At 35.5% G+C, this 16,857-nt stretch overlaps 4 protein-coding genes across 6 annotated transcripts in view; all 4 read right to left on the minus strand.

Annotated features, from left to right (window-relative positions):
* LOC140816594 (uncharacterized) overlaps positions 1-16,857 on the minus strand; it is an 80,485-nt gene that overhangs the window by 25,214 nt on the left and 38,414 nt on the right. The window lies entirely within an intron of this gene.
* Positions 836-2,628, minus strand: LOC140816636 (protein ELF4-LIKE 4-like). Of its 2 annotated transcripts, none has more exons than XM_073176020.1 (2): positions 2,476-2,628; positions 836-1,249 (listed from the first exon to the last, which is right to left on the minus strand). In XM_073176020.1, exon 2 carries the CDS (start codon positions 1,218-1,220, stop codon positions 885-887), a length of 336 nt encoding a protein of 111 aa, XP_073032121.1. In that variant the 5' UTR covers positions 1,221-1,249; positions 2,476-2,628; the 3' UTR covers positions 836-884. The 2 variants fall into 2 exon arrangements, with proteins under 2 accessions (XP_073032121.1, XP_073032130.1); XM_073176029.1 differs by lacking the exon at positions 2,476-2,628 and adding an exon at positions 2,155-2,456.
* On the minus strand, positions 5,339-8,625 carry LOC140816626 (bet1-like SNARE 1-1). The gene is made up of 6 exons (XM_073176007.1): positions 8,504-8,625; positions 8,258-8,342; positions 6,756-6,900; positions 5,920-5,976; positions 5,766-5,825; positions 5,339-5,685 (listed from the first exon to the last, which is right to left on the minus strand). The coding sequence occupies exons 2-6, from the start codon at positions 8,269-8,271 to the stop codon at positions 5,596-5,598; spliced, it is 366 nt and encodes a 121-aa protein (XP_073032108.1). The 5' UTR covers positions 8,272-8,342; positions 8,504-8,625; the 3' UTR covers positions 5,339-5,595.
* LOC140816589 (protein OXIDATIVE STRESS 3 LIKE 1-like) lies at positions 14,157-15,445 on the minus strand. The gene is made up of 2 exons (XM_073175950.1): positions 15,076-15,445; positions 14,157-14,845 (listed from the first exon to the last, which is right to left on the minus strand). The coding sequence occupies exons 1-2, from the start codon at positions 15,366-15,368 to the stop codon at positions 14,383-14,385; spliced, it is 756 nt and encodes a 251-aa protein (XP_073032051.1). The 5' UTR covers positions 15,369-15,445; the 3' UTR covers positions 14,157-14,382.

Raw genomic sequence — 16,857 nt, forward strand, 5'->3', positions numbered from 1 at the left:
GATTTTTTTAAAAAAATTGAATATTTGGAGGAGAATGCTTCAATCGTACAAAATGTAGGCCATGCAACATGGTGTTGCAGAGAAATACAAGGATATTCCTTGAAAAAGCAGGTATTTTAACTTGTATCCTGATTTCAATTTAAACTGGAGTAATTTCTATGTATAATAAACAAATAAATGTCTGAGATTCTGTTCCTGTGAGTGGGAGAGAGACTGGAAACTGAAAAGATACTCCAAAGCTGCAGCTTTCTTTGAATTGTGTTCAGAGGGGTTTCTTGTCGTATTTGTTAATTTCCAACACATACAAAATGCCTCTAACTGAATGATTCCTCCAACCAAATGATCAATAAATTTATGCTAAGCAGATTTACACAATGATGAATCCTTTTATACATTTAAAATTAGAATGGATGAACAAACAAATCGAAGGTGTGAAAACTTTATCCACCGCTTCCCTTTAGCAAAATTGAGCTTTTGAGTTCTGAACAAAGAATACTCAGTTGGAAAGGAAGGCCAAATGGGTGTCAATAAAGTTGGTATCTCGAGGAGAAATTATATTAAAGAACAGACACACAGAAAATTTGTAAACTTGCATAAATGAATGGCTAAAAGCCCACAAATCTGGCGTTACATGAGATTTACCAGCTCTTTGAAGCAGGAATTAGAATAAGCAAGTGAATAACAAATCAATAGACCAGGGAAAATGAGAAGAAAATACAAATATCTTAATTGAATTAGATGAGGAGTTGCACAATTACAATGTGGGAGTAACAATTAAAAAACTAGAGAAAATTCAACTTACATAATTGACAATTTTTTGTCTCTCCACGATGCAAAAAGAATCAAGAACGGAAGAGGACCTTATCCTTCCGTTCCTTTGTTCATCAAGAAGGCCTAAGCCTTTTGTGTCCACCAGATTTAAAAACACCACTTGAATCTCCTTCAGATGAGGCATCCACGGATTTCGTAAAGGAACTCGACAGGTCGGCGTAAAGATCGACCACCCTTCTGATATTATTGTTCAGTTCTTTAATCAATCCCACATTTCTGCTCAAATTGTCAGGTATCTTGGACTCGTGATTCTGATTAATCTCATTGATTAGTAGCCTATTCTGATCTAATATGTTTTGAACTTGGACAAAACTCTTTTGAAAAGTCTGCAAGATCTTGCCGTCCAACTGTGGCACATTACCGAGGCCAGAGAATGTCTCCCCCTCCATCTTTCGATCCAATCAAAGCAAAAACAATGCTGCATAGGAGAAAAATAAAAGGGAAAACAAACAATGAATTTAATAGTGTTGCATTTTAATAATGGTATTTTAAGGAAACCCCATCATATATTCTTACCTGAACTTGCTTATGTTAGCAAAAAGTACAGACAAACATGTAAGGTTTCGAATTTTTTAAAGATAAATTTGGGCAAAAGAGACAAGATCTGAACTTGATATCATCACGCACACATTCTCTATGATGGGTTCTTCTTTTCAGGAAAGAATCAAGAAACAAACTTAGATTTCTGATATCATACAGTTGACCATTTCATTATACCCTAAGAACTGATGTGCAATAATCACTATAATTATAACCATAATTGTTCTCAATATCAATTAGAATCTTGATTATTAGTTCAATTATTATTTTATGAGGTATGATGAGATGTGAAAAAGCAGATCCCATTGCCATAAAAGGAACCTTTTTACGATGTGTACCAAAAAAAACCCATCCAAATTTTAAGCCCAGAATTTCAGAAAAGGACCCAGAAACCATTGAACTTAATCATAACCAAGTAAAAAATATGTTGGAACAAATCCAGTTTAATATTAGCCATCGCAATTCTTGAAGCAATTTCTGCAGTAGTCATAAAGAAAAAGGATTTTTAACCACTTGAAGTAACCTATGGGTTGTGATATAAAATTCTGAAAAAGCAGAAAACAAGGACGAAATGGGGAATTCAAATGTTGGAACCGTACACCAAAAGATTGCAGTTGCAGAGGGGATTATATAGATAATATAAAATAAAATTCTAAAATGGAAAAAAACCAGAAAAAGGAACAAAGTAGCTGAAACCCATCAAACAGAACAATAAATCGAACCAAAGAACAGCATAAAGATCTGAAATTGAGGGACGAAAATTCAACAAGAATAAAATCTCACTCTTTTTCACACAGGCAGGCAACCAACCAAAACAACAAATATTAAGAACATATCGAACTCCCAAGCATCAAGGGTCGGGATGATGAAGATTTCAGACAACCCAAGAACCTCGGAGCTCGAAAAATCTCAGATTTTAATTTTAAAGACCACTACGTGATCAGTCCACTTTCAAGAATCTTGTGGGGATGATGAATACTTGGACACAACAGGAAAACTTATACATCACTCGTATAAACATATATATTATATATATAAATACATGTATGTATCGGTATTATACATTTATTTAATTTCACAGAGTGTGTGTATCTGTTTACGCACCTGGAAAAGCTGGGAACATTTTGGATTGAAAGAAAGAGAAGACAGAGATGGCAAGACTTGGGGAAAGATCCGCGATTTAATCGAATTTCGCAGCAAGAGAGAGAAGATGTAGATTTAACAGTCGCCCTTCTTCCAACCCCTTGTTTCACATTTATTTATTATTTCAATTTTATATTTATACTACATTTTTTGGGTCGTGGAAAACATAAATAAATAATATAATATGTTAATATATATAAGGTTAATGATATTAGATAATATGTATATATTTTATAGAGTATGACTTTTGTAAGACGGTCTCATGAATTTTTTTCTGTGAGACGGGTCAAATCTACCGATATTCACAATAAAAAATATTACTCTTAGCATAAAAAGTAATACTTTTCATAGATGACCCAAATACAATATCTGTCTTACAAAATATGACTCGTGAGATCGTCTCACACAAGTTTTTGCTTATTTTTAATAACTAGGTAAAGTACTTTAGAATTTGAAAACAAAATTAATATGTTGCTCAGTTGAAATAAAATATAATGATATCGTATCATTTTGGATGAGATAAAACAGATTTGTATTAAAAAATTGTGTGAGACAGTCTCACAGTCGTATTTTGTGAGACGCATCACTTAATTGAGTCATCTATAAAAAAAATATTATTTTTTATGCTAAGAGTATTAGTTTTTATTGTGAATATCGATAGGATTGATCTGTCTTACAGATAAAGATTCGTGAGATCGTCTCACAAAAAACTTACTCATATTTTAATTCCATAAGTCCCCTTATATAGTTGGCAATTTATTTTTCTTCATTCAGTTTTTATCTTACATTATTTCCTAGTTATTATTGGGTAATAATGAGATACTTCAATCTCTCAAAGTGAGAATGAATGACATATATGTCTTAAAACCAAAGTTGCAAGTTTCATGCGAACTTGCTGTAATGAATGTCCACCAAATTGATATACGATCATCCATCTTTTGCCTCACGAATTTTTCATTCATATATTATTTATTTATTAATGAAACTCAAAAAAAAATGCAAAAATCCATAGAACAGATTCACACAGTTGTCCTTGTTAAAATATGCGACGAGCAAATTTAGTGCAAACAGCTTCAGATTGGGAATTTATGGGCAATGAATAGTTAATTAAATTTCACTTAAGTACAGACAGCCTGATACAGCTACCGAGTCGTTTATTTTATATTAATATTAATTAAGTAATCAGCCCACACAAAATTAAGAACATTGATCATATAAGTAGGGGAGTCACATGTTAATTGAGGGTGATTAATTGCCTTCTGAATTGAAAAAACCCTCTTAATATTTCAAAATATTTTTAAGATAAAAATTACCACACAACAAGAAATTTACTTGCAAATATAATTCACTAAAAATGGACAAAAAATAATATTAAAAACACTTTAATTATATAACATTTTTTTATGTCTTTTCTTCTCTTTTATGATAATTTAAACCTTATATAGTGTAGATAGACGTGGTAATACAATTGTTGATAGAGTAGGTTTTTTGTGAGACGGTCTCACGAACCTTTTATCTGTGAGACGGGTCAATTATACTGATATTCACATTAAAAAATAATACTCTTAGGCTGCGTTTGGTTTGAAGGATAAAATAAACTAATGATTAGTAAGAAAATGATTGTGGTAGGAATGCAATATATGATGTTATGTTTGGTATGATTTTTAAGTGTAGGATAATTTTGATTTTTTTGATGAAAAGACAAAATTGTCCTTTCTTATTTTTTTTTTCTTCTTCCACTCCGGACGGCGACGACGACGGCGGTCCGTCGGCGGCCGGTGGTGGCGGCGACAGTCGGTGGCAGCGGCGGTCCGGCGACAGGCGGTTCGGCGACGGCGGTGGGTCGGCGACGGCGACGGCGGTCGGTGGTCGGTGGCGGCGGTCGTGGCGGGAAGTGGTGGTGAGTTTGGATATAAGAGAAGGGTAAAATTGAAAAATAGGAAGGATTAAGAGTTGGATAAATGATCCTAGGGGGTGAGAATGTATTATTTTAACCTATCTAATATAACATAATCATTCATAAGAGGGATAGACTTGGTTAAATAATCATCCGTCAAACATATGACTAAGTGGGTTAAAAAAAATAAACTCACCTAATCACTCCAACCAAACGCCCCCTTGGCATAAAAAGTAATCACACAAGTTTTATCTTGTTGATAAGGGTTTCTCTCCAATATTTTCATAGGATATGCAGCCTGAAGATAAAAGAAGTCGTGTTAACAAATTCGAAATCGAGACAAGATATAAATGCTTGTCTTAAAACGAATTTACAAAGCACATGATTCTATTATTTTAACCCCAAATATTATTACTCTTGAATTTTGGAAAAAAGAAAAAAAATCCAGGTGTACTGGGGGAAACCAGATTCCCAAGCTTGCTAATTGGCCGGAAAGATGGGACCCAATGTCCGACGACAGATTCTTAATGCTACTAACGTCATCCTAGTAGGCTTCACCTACCCCCCAACTTTATTATTATTTACACTTACATCGCATACACGCCTCCAAATTTAGATATTATTCTTATCCAATTCCAATTAATAATTTCCAACTTTTTTCTTTTTTGACGACAATTTTACTAATGAAAATAATAATAATAATAATGTGATGGCAAAATAACATTTTTAACCCGATACTCTGTATATCTATATACCCGATAAGTAAATAAATAATTAAAGAAATTAGGAGTTTAATTAGATTGAAACTCACCCATTTTTATAAATATAATATAATATAATAAATAAATAAATAATCATTTTGGCTCAATAAAGTTGGTATTATGGTTTATGAAAGAAACACGGAGATTTCCGATTGAACTCAAGGTGTCCAAATAAAGATATATATAAATATACTGAGCCCGTCAATACCAAACTCGGCCCATATTTCAGTTGGAGTTAACAATTAAACCAATATATATGAAACAAGAAAGTAGGTGTTGCAACTGCACATTTTATACAAAAGATACCATGTAATTCCATTATATCTGCAGAAACTTGTAAATACTGTTTTGATGTTTAACAAATTGAATATTCCACAAGTTTGCTGATCCTCCCTCATTGGCCATCACAGGAAGTAACATCATTCACCTCGTAAGATAATATATGAGGAGGAAAATGACCACAAAAGATGCTACGAGTGTGAACATACTCCGACTTGATTTCTTCTCAAACACCTAAGCCAAGAGGAAGGAACATTCACATGCAAAGAGCGAAAAAAGGGGGAAATGATATTGAAAAAAGTAGAGGTAAATACCATCTTAAATTTATCCATGGTCCCAGATAGAACTCCTCTTGAGGTATCCATGTCGTTGCCCTAAATCAAAAGTTCGAATTAGGAGCGAATAACTGATGTTCGTAATATCAAGTAAAATTTCAAGTTGTGGGATCGGTCACAACGATATACACACCATTCTGTCAAGCATACGGTTATGAGTCTCGACTTCTTCGTTGATATCACCTGACAGCTGTTCATGTAATTCACTGTTAATACTGGGACAGTAATGCATAAGATGATAATTTAGTACAAACCATGTAATATAAATCATGCATTGAAACAAGTTGAACAAATTCATGATGCGGACTCAAATATCATCGAATGTTGCGGAAACACATGAAAGAATGCAAATTCTGGCTAAAGAATGACTTTCATACGTATTAAAACCTATTTATCCAAGCTAACTGTTGCTGTTTCAAACAAATGTTTCAAGGATATCAGTAGCAAAATAATTCCTTTTATTTTATTCTATGTGCTGATGATAACATAGGTTAAAGTTAAATGCTTCAAACTTTCTATTACAGAAGTTTTTTTCAAGAAAATAATTATTCGCCTCAACATCAAGTTTCTACGTGTAGGATAAGAGAAAATACGTGATTGAGAGGATACAAATGGAAGCTGTTGAATCTGACACCAAAAGCAAAACTGCAAAAAAGCATTCACATGCGCTGTCATCCAAGAAAATTCACTTGGGCACAACTACAAGTTTTTGGAAACACAGTCACTCAACATGCACAAGAAACAATGCTACAAATGAGCGGGCATAACTACTCTTATCTATGATAGTTAAACTTCAATGCAAACATATACCCAGCGCCTTCACATCATCTGATCATCATAAGAGGAGTAAAAGCCTTAACTTCGTATATATCAATATGTGAAAGCACTATTCCTGAAATTACCATTTGCCAAAATCTGGAATGATGTCAACCTTAAAGTAGAAGACATACAATCAAAGAATCAGCATACCCTTTTCAATATAGCAACTCGATCTTGCAGTCCATCAATTGCTCTTTCATTCTCTTGCTCATCAATTTCATGAGAGTAAGATGATGAAGACCTTATACCTCCTTCCTCAATACCATCAAAAAGAGCAGTTCTTGTATTGCGATCCCTAAACCCAAAATAAAATTTTAGTTACCAAGTTTAAAATAAGGATATCACTGAGCCAGTAGTTCCTTAAACTTTAAAAAGATTACTGATGATATCAGGATGTTCTACACGCAATCTTTAATTTTATTACGAGGGGAACTCAATTCAGTAGCTTACATTTCTACACTTGTTACATCGATATTCCAGTATCTAATAGTGTATACATTGTAGGCACAAATGCATTTAATCATATGTACTGGCAACACTATACAATAGCAATTTACCAGTGTATCAGGAAGTTACAGTTGCAAGTTCCTAGAGGGAATAGCCATATAACACCTAAAATGCGAATTATACGGCGAGCTTTTTACAGAATAACAGCATACAAGCAATCTTTCAATATCTGTTGTTTCCTTGCCCATACTGATTACTGATTGTGGATGAGAAATAGTAGAACTACCAATTGTACCACTGACAAGAATCATTTTACTGAAGAGAAGTTAGGCAGCTTAGCAGCACCATCTTGTGCAATTTCATCAAGCAATTTATAAACATCAATTGGAAAGCAACGCCAAAACCAACCTCATCTACAACGGCTAGTTCACTCTCCATACACAAAAGAAAATATTACTGAATTTGCCGGTATTATTTTTTTTTCTTTTTTCTTTTTTCGTTTATAGTTAACTTCTTATTTTTAATAGGTAATAGGTAATACAATCTTATATCTTATAAGTTGTCTTAGGAGTTCATAATATGTAAAATCTAATTTTAAAATATAAGTTGTTAATATGATTCGATAAAATTAAATAAAACAATGGAGCTTACACATATTAATATAGGATTCTTTCATCATAATTCCCAAAAGAACAAATAATGCAAATGAGTATTTTTGCATGTATTTTGGAATCTGCATCATCGGAGTGGCAAAGTATATCGGGGATAATAAATTTTGTTGGGATATTTTGTTATATAATTTAATATATGCTATAAAAAATCACAAAAAATATGTGGAGGTGACCCAATCTTTTCTTTCTAAATAGCTGACTTTGATATCTTACAAACTCTTTTAATTTTTTTTATCAAACCCTTTTTCAAGGCCCTTCAGACCAGCTAACCTCAGCCGAAAACCCTCTTCTTAATAACAAAGAGACTATCTTCTGTGGGGGCTTAATACTTCACACCCTACAGACTACAGTGTCAACAGTTAACCATTTAAATCAAAACAAAACTTGATCAAAACCACATGCAAGGCTCTTCGTTCTGAAAACATCAATTCATATATCAGTACTATTTTCTGACCAGCTCAACAATTTGGAAGAATTAGACAAGGGCAAGAAAATACGAAACTAAAGGACAGAAATAGGAAAAAAACGACAGGCCTTCTTGAATTCATAATTTCGGAGATTGAAACGTCTGGAGACGACTCTCTGGACGAAAAATCAAAGCGCAGATCGGAACCGTGTCCTGATAAACAAATTAAAGGCAGCAGACAAAAATCACATTAGTTTGAAAACGCAACCGATCGATAACGTAGGAAATCTGAATTGAATTAATTTTCAGTGAATCAAATGAATCAAGAATCACAAAAAAAGGGTTCAGTCAGGACAGTAGAAATTCCAACTTACAATTTTGAATCTGAAGAAAAGAAATCGACGATAGTTAGGTTTCCCTTAATCAGCAAATTGAGGAATATAAAATGAAACCTGACTTTGGAACTTTTGTTTGGGCGAACAATAAATTTAATTTTAAAAATAAAATAGGAAGACGAAAATTGCCTTTTTTAGTGGGCCGTGTAATTGAAAATTTCTTGGGCTCATTATGGAGTTATTGGCCTGCAATTCAACTGTTGGGTCAGCCAGAGGGTTTGCAAGTTCTGGAAATTTATTTCTTGTGATTTTTTTTTTCTCAAGTAAAGTTGAAAAATATTTGTTTGTGTTAACAATAATTTTTTGGCTCGATATGATAAGCCCGTTGAATTTTTCACCAGAAACTCAATTAAATTGGTTCTAGTTCTATAGGAAATATTAAAGAGAGGTATATCATTTATTCTAATTTGTATGATGTGGGACAAGGTTTAGTTCTGGAATTCGATTTTTTTTAAGACAAAAATTATGTGAAACGATCTCACGGGTCTTATTTTATTATACAGATCTCTTATTTGAATCATCCATGAAAAAATATTATATTAATAATTGTTAAACCGTTAACCACCATTGGTGGGAAAACTAGAAATCTATTGAATTGAATCAATCAAAACCGTCAATACACTAGCTTCTATATATAGAAGCTGGAACAAGTGAAAAGCGTGTTAAATCCTAAGACTAAAATGCGATTTACATGACATTGATGTATGGACTTGGGCCGATACTCTTGGGCCAATACATTGGGCCATTGGGCCAATACATCATACTAACACGCCCCCTTCAAGCTTGGAACGGGTTCTGAACACCAAGCTTGGACAGTAGAAAGCTGTGTTGATCAGCACCCAAGCCTTTGGTGAAGAGGTCAGCAAGCTGATTGGAGGAAGAAACATATGCAGTCTTAAAGCAACCAGCTTTGATCTTGTCTCGGATGAGGTGGCAATCAATGTCTATGTGCTTCGTACGTTCATGGAACATGGGATTTGCAGCGATGTGTAATGCGGCATTATTATCACAATACATCATAGCAGTCTTGGCGAACAATATCCCCATATCCGATAACAGTCCTTGTATCCAAATTAGTTCGCATGAAGTGGTAGCCATGGCACGATATTCCGCTTCAGCTGAGGAGCGTGATACGGTGCTTTGTTTCTTGGTACGCCATGACACCAGTGAATCACCCAACTTAATGCAGAAGCCTGTGAGTGATCGACGAGTCATGGGGCATGATGCCCAATCCGAATCACAATAGGCCGATAACTGCAAGGCACTGTGAGCGGAAAGAAGTACTCCCATTCCAGGAGAACCTTTGATGTACTTAACAACCCGTATGGCAGCATCCATATGTGATTGTTTAGGAGAATGCATAAACTAACTCAAGTGTTGTACTGCATAACATATATCAGGCCGAGTGATGGTGAGATATATCAACCGGCCGACCAATCGTTTATAAGAGCTTGGATCAACGAGTAGGCTGTCTGAAGCATTACCAGATTGAGAAGAAAGTGAGAGATCAAAGTCATGAGAAGTAAGCTTCTGATGTTGTTCGGTTGGGGTGTCAAAAGGCTTTGCACCCAGAATTCCTGTATCCGTAAGAAGATCCAACGCGTATTTTCGTTGATTGAGAAAAATACCATTGGTAGAACGTGCTACCTCAATCCCTAAGAAATACTTCAAAAGGCCAAGATCACGAAGCTCAAGTTTGGAGTGTAAGAATTTCTTTAAAACAGCAATGGCATTATGATCATTTCCAGTGATTACAATATCATCAACGTAAACCACTAAAAGAGTAGTGGTGTGCGTAGTATGCTGAATGAACAAGGAATGATCATGATGAGATTGCAAGAAGCCTGCTTCAATCATTACAGCAGCAAATTTTTGATTCCATTGTCTAGAGGCTTGCTTAAGTCCATACAAGGATTTGCGAAGGCGACACACTTTGTTTTCCCCTTGAACATGGTAACCAAGGGGTAAATGCATAAAGATCTCCTCATCTAAATCTCCTTGAAGAAAAGCATTAGCAACATCCATTTGAAACAAACTCCAACCCCGGATGGCTGCCACGCTGAAGAAGCAACGGATGGTAGTAATTTTTGCTGTGGGGGAGAAAGTGTCATGGAAATCAACCCCAGCTTGTTGTGTATAGCCTTTTGCGACTAACCGAGCTTTAAACTTATCCACATTCCCATTGGGCAGAAACTTCAGTTTATAGACCCAACGGCACCCGATCGGCTTAGCATAAGGAGGTAGATTAACCACATCCCAAGTATGGTTAGAATCCAAGGCTGCCAGTTCTAAAGCCATCGCACGCTGCCACCTAGGATCTGTGATTGCCTCATGGTAAAATCGTGGTTCGGTGATAGAAGAAAGAGCCGTTAGGAAACTCTGATGAGATGGAGAAAAAGTGGCGTAATTGATATGATTTGAGATGGGATATCGGCAATAAGTAGCAGAGGAATGAGATATAGTAGGACAAGAAAAATCCTTTGTCCAAGGAGGTGGTTGAGCAATTCGGGATGATCTCCTCAAAGGAATGGGAGGAGATGTATGTACTGGTGTTGAGGATACTTCATCTATGGACTGGAATAGACGAGGCATTAGGATCAGCTGGCAAGTCATGATCGTCCAGTAGGGAAGAATCAAGAAATGAGGGGGATTGCGGAAAAATGGGATTGGTTTGAGACTTGACAGCGAATGGAAAATGAGTCTCGTGAAAGACAACATCTCTTGAGATAAAAAAACGTTTGGTATCAAGATCCATTACTTTGTACCCTTTTTGGAGAATGGAATAACCCAAAAACACACGAGCATTGGCTCTAGGAGAAAATTTGTGAGAAGTATGCAAAGAAGTAGCATAACAAAGGCATCCAAAAACCTTCAAATGGTCATAGGAAGGTGTTTTGCCAAAAATAACTTCAAAAGGCGTTTTATTAGTGAGAAGTGGACTGGGAGTGCGATTTATAAGGTATACGGAGGTAAGGATACAATCTCCCCAAAACTGAAGTGGAATAGATGATTGGAAGTGTAAGGCTCGGGCCAAATCAAGGATGTGACGATGTTTTCTTTCCACCACTCCATTTTGTTGAGGAGTGTATGGGCAGGAACTCTGATGTATGATCCCAAGGGACAGAAACAGGGAGCCACACTCAAGTTTAAAAAAATAAGAGGCATTATCAGTTCTAATTGTTTTGACTTTCGAAGAGAATTGGGTTGCAACCATGGCAAAGAACTGGTTCAGAAGTCTTAGAATGTCTAATTTAGATTGCATAAGGTATGCCCAAGTCCCTCTAGAATAATCATCTACTACTGTCAAGAAGTATTTCTCTCCACTATAGGTTGGTATTCTAAAAGGACCCCAAATATCCATGTGAACTAATTCAAATAGAGAAGAAGTTTTGGATAAACTCAATTTAGGGAAACTCAACCTTGTTTGTTTAGACTTAGGGCAAATTCCACAATGAGACATATCAATATTTTTTGACAAAAAAGGCAACAAATACATTCTAGAGATGGACATGTGTCCAAGTCTTTGATGCCACAAATCATGAGTAATAGATGTGCACGAAATGAACTTGTTACATTGAGGTAGACTAGGAATTGTATGGTGTGTAACTTGGGCTTCAGAAGGCTGGGAGATTGTTGTTGATAAATGGTAAAGTCCATGTCTTTCCCTACCAGTCCAAATTATCTTCCCACTTTTGCGGTCCTGAAATGTACAACAATGAGGATAGAATGTGACACAACAATTATTGGATTCAGTGAATTTGGAAACGGATAGGAGGTTAAAACGAAAGTTGGGAACATATAGCACATCAGGGAGGACAATGTCTTTTAGAACATTCACTGACCCTTTCGCACTAACTAAAAGCTGAACACCATTTGGCAATCTCACAGAACTAGGGGAAGAGCACAATGAAGTGGTACCACGCAGCAATGAAAAATTACCAGTCATGTGCTCATTTGCCCCGGTATCAATGATCCAATTCTCCTGAGCATTTTCATTGAATTGTCCAGCCATGTTCACTACATTTGTGTTTATCCCCTGCATAGATTTAGTAGTTGTGTTAGCACGGGATGAAGATAAGGTGGTACCTTCCAACAATTTCAGTATCTCAGCATATTGGTCCGGGGTGAAGATTGATCCACCCCTTGCAGCAGTCGTTGAGGATGGTTCAGGAATGTGTCCAGCAACAGTGGCACCTTCTCCAATAGCATTGTGAGCCGTTGGCCTCATCTTGGTCTTATCAAACCCCCTATTGCTATTGAAACGTGCTGAACTGCCTGTGCCTTGCTGTGGCTTAAACAGCCTGTGACCTGGAGGGAAACCTACCAACTTAAAACAATGGGCCTTGGTATGACCATTCCAACCACAATGATCGCATATAAGCACTTCCCTCTTTTTGTCATCACCCCTCCCTTGTCTGGTGTAAAAAACGGAAGCTGGTTGATCAACTGAGGATAACATGCGATGGGACTCCTCTTGAGACAATAATGAAAACGCTTGGCTAACTGTTGGTAGAGGCATCATCATCAAAATTTGGCTTCTAACATGCATATAACTATCATTGAGTCCCATCAGAAACTGTAATAACCTATGTTGCTGATCATGCTCGACATACTTTCTAGCAGTAGCACACTCACATGAAGGCAATACAACTAATGAACTATATTCATCCCACAGCTGCTTCAATCTACAAAAATACACTGAAATTGTGTCGTTCCCTTGGCTTAATCTTCCCATTTCTCTGTGAAGAGAAAAAATTCGCGATCCATTTACCTTATCAAACTGATCCTTCAAATCTGACCACACCACAGAGGCATCACTCGAATACACAATGCCTCCAAAAATATTTTTTGAAACAGAATTCATTATCCAAGACAAAACGAGGGCATTACATCGTTCCCACTGATTGAAGGTGGTACTGCCAACAGCTGGTCGTGTACAAGTTCCGTCGATAAACGCAGTCTTATTCTTAGCACGAAGACCGATTAACATAGCACGGCTCCAGATTCCGTAATTCTCGACCCCTGTCAATTGCTCACTAACAATAGTCATACCTGGAGTATCCGATGAGTGTAAGAACAAAGGATCATTGAAATTGTTGTTTGACGCCATGGATCTGTTGCTTCGAAGGAAAAAAAAATGAAATGCTCAACAATCTCAATTGATTGAGCTAAAACTCAGCTGCTGCGCAAATCTTCAATCAGATGCTCAACAAATGCTCAACGATCTCAATCGCTTGAGCTCTGTACGACACTTGGACTATGGCCAGGAAGAATGGCGTAGGCTCTGATACCATGTTAAACCGTTAACCACCATTGGTGGGAAAACTAGAAATCTATTGAATTGAATCAATCAAAACCGTCAATACACTAGCTTCTATATAGAAGCTGGAACAAGTGAAAAGCGTGTTAAATCCTAAGACTAAAATGCGATTTACATGACATTGATGTATGGACTTGGGCCGATACTCTTGGGCCAATACATTGGGCCATTGGGCCAATACATCATACTAACAATAATATTACTTTTTACGGTTAATATCGGTAAAGATCGTCTCACAGATAAAGATTTGTGAGACAATCTTATAAGACACATACTTTTTTTAATTACATTCGAATTATGCACAAAAAAAGAAAATAGAAATCTTCTAATAACTTATTCCAGTATTACGTTACGATTTTGCCCAAGCTGAATGCTTAAAATGTAACTAAAACGGACAGGGGCAGAAGCATGTCAGAACAAAACAAGAACATACAAATTTCTCCACCTCCAAGGATATGTATCGCGATGTCAGAGTTAACAGGGTGACAAATGCAAAAGAAAACTCCACGTAGCAGTTTTGTTTGCCTCTGTTATTGATCTATGAGCCAGGAATGCTAGGACTTGAAGCATCAGTGGCAGCACCTTGCAGATCCGACAAGGAAAACGATCTCCAAGAAGAAAACTTATCAGCAGGAGGTGACGATGGCAGCTCACTACATATAGTTCTTCTCGCATTCGGTGGTAGAGGAGGAAGGCTGAAACCAAGGGATGATGAAGTGGAGTTTGAAGTTTCACAATTACTGCTCTCACCGCAGATGGAAATTGCTGCCAGAGCTAACATACTCCTAGAATTGTTGGGTCTTTTTGATATCCCACCACGGCTGTTCCTTGTGGGATTTGAAGTCCTCTCCCACAAGTGTTTATGTGCCATTAAGTTCTTATGTTTCCTAGTGTATGCATTTTCCGGTTTCGTAATGTCGTTCATAGAGGAGCAAAATGCAGAATCTGATAGACTGGTAAAAGATTTCGATTTGCCACTGTAGAACTTTGATATGCTTTTCCTGTATTAAATAAATTACACAGAGCCCATCAGCAACTAGCCGCATAAAGCAAAAACAGTATAAACCGATCGATCGACATCTTCACGCAATTCGCTAACATACCCAACACCACTCTCCCAAAACAATATAAATCCATAAATCCGAAAAAATACCTCTCAATCCAAATTCAAAGGAATAAATTTATTTCCAAATTAAATAAAAAGAGACCTATTACGAAAAAAAAAACATACTTTACAGGTAGAACCTGCTCCAAAGCATCTAAAGCCCATTCTTGATTATATTTACTCTGCACCTCTTCCCCTTCTCCACCCCCTCTCCCTCCAGAAGATTCCTCGTCGCTATTCTTTCCAATTGATGACGTGGACGACGAAGACAGCAAAGCACTCCGATCCTCCTCCTCCACCAGGGAAAAATCCGACGAGTTATAGATCGAAGCTGAGCAGGTCATGTTTCGGTTTACAAAACCCGGCCTCTCCATCGATTTATCCGAGCCAGAGTTGTTCCGCTCCAACGCAATCGACATCGCCGCGAAGGAATCTCTGTACGTATAGGTGTGGAGAGAAGACTGATGGCCGCCTTCGAATAAAAGATATTATCTTTTCCAAATTATTTATTCGAAATGATGTTTTCGAGTTTCATCTCAGCCGTTCATTGTAAATTGATCCCATCGAAATGTGACGTGTACTGTTTTTAGGAATATTCCTTTCGGATTTTTTGTCAAAGTACTCATTTTGGATAAATCTATACGATATTATCTTTGCTCTATCCATTATCATATCCATTAATCATATAATCACAAAATAAACCATATTATTTACAATTTAAAAAAATTAAAAATCATTATAAAATATATTAAATCTAAAAAATAAAAAATATACTGCTTGAATAATAATTTTAACTTATTATAAGAAAAATAATGCTAATTAATCCATAAAATTATACATTTTAATACAATCTTTGAATTTTTTTAACATAAATAAATATAGTCCCTAAAAAATTATTTTTTTATAACATACACTGTGGGTACATGATTACTGATACTAGCCATTAGGTAGCCCCGCACCTGGTCATTCGTATATCTTGATTTTTAGTATAATTAATTTTTTTTTTTCCTACAAATTTTATCTTATAATATAATTTATCCTATATTTTCTGGATTTAAGATATAGATAATAATATGTTATTTATAAATTGATTATTATTTTAATGAATAACACGTCTATTGTGAAACAATATTATGAATCTGTTTTCGTTAGACGGATCAAATCTGATTCATACTTAAAGTGAAAAATAATATTTCTAATATAAAAATTAATATTTTCATGAGTTAGATCGGATTGGATAATTGTTTCGTAACATTAACACGTGAGACTGTGTCACATGAATTTTTGTGTTTATTAAAATAAAATAAATTTGTGTTATTTTTATTAGATGAAAGAAAGGGTATTCTTGATACTAATTCCTTTTAGAAAAATTTGAAAGTGGTTTCAAGTTAATTATATTACGATTGATATTAAAAACATATATTATTGCATATGATATAAGCAAATTTACAAGCCAAAATTAGAAAATTGAATTGTTTTTTTGTAGCATATACATGAAAGATTTTGATAAATTCAAGATAAAGATTGTGTGAAGGTAAAACATTTGTGTACGAGAGTCAATATGGAATAAATATTTCTCCTTAAATTAAAAACATTAATATAATTAATTATTATGATAATAGTCAAAATGGTATTATAAGTTTGTCTATATTTTGTACTTCAGTGATATAAATATTCAAATTTAGGTTTTGATCGTGTAAGTTAGGTCATATTTCGGTTTTTAGTTATTTTATGTGGAGTGCTCACATGATGCTAGATGTATCATCATTTATCGATGTTACATCAATATTTTCTGGATTTATGTCGTCACTCCATGAAGAAAGACTAAAAATCAAAACATAACGTAATTCATATGATCAAAACTCAAAATTAAATATTTTTAAGACCGAAACCCAAAATGAATAAATT

Source organism: Primulina eburnea, chromosome 2, assembly GCF_022965805.1.
Source record: "Primulina eburnea isolate SZY01 chromosome 2, ASM2296580v1, whole genome shotgun sequence".
Taxonomy (NCBI): domain Eukaryota; kingdom Viridiplantae; phylum Streptophyta; class Magnoliopsida; order Lamiales; family Gesneriaceae; genus Primulina; species Primulina eburnea.

Excerpts from the sequence above, each read along its gene's own strand:
- LOC140816636 (XM_073176020.1), bottom strand. The coding sequence starts at position 1,220 with ATGGAGGGGGAGACATTCTCTGGCCTCGGTAATGTGCCACAGTTGGAC.
- LOC140816626 (XM_073176007.1), bottom strand. Across the intron at positions 5,977-6,755 it reads GAGTTGCTATATTGAAAAGG|CTGTCAGGTGATATCAACGA; the intron begins GTATGCTGATTC and ends TTACATGAACAG. Across the intron at positions 5,826-5,919 it reads ACCGTATGCTTGACAGAATG|GGCAACGACATGGATACCTC; the intron begins GTGTGTATATCG and ends CTTTTGATTTAG.
- LOC140816589 (XM_073175950.1), bottom strand. The coding sequence starts at position 15,368 with ATGTCGATTGCGTTGGAGCGGAACAACTCTGGCTCGGATAAATCGATG. Across the intron at positions 14,846-15,075 it reads GAGCAGGTTCTACCTGTAAA|GAAAAGCATATCAAAGTTCT; the intron begins GTATGTTTTTTT and ends TATTTAATACAG.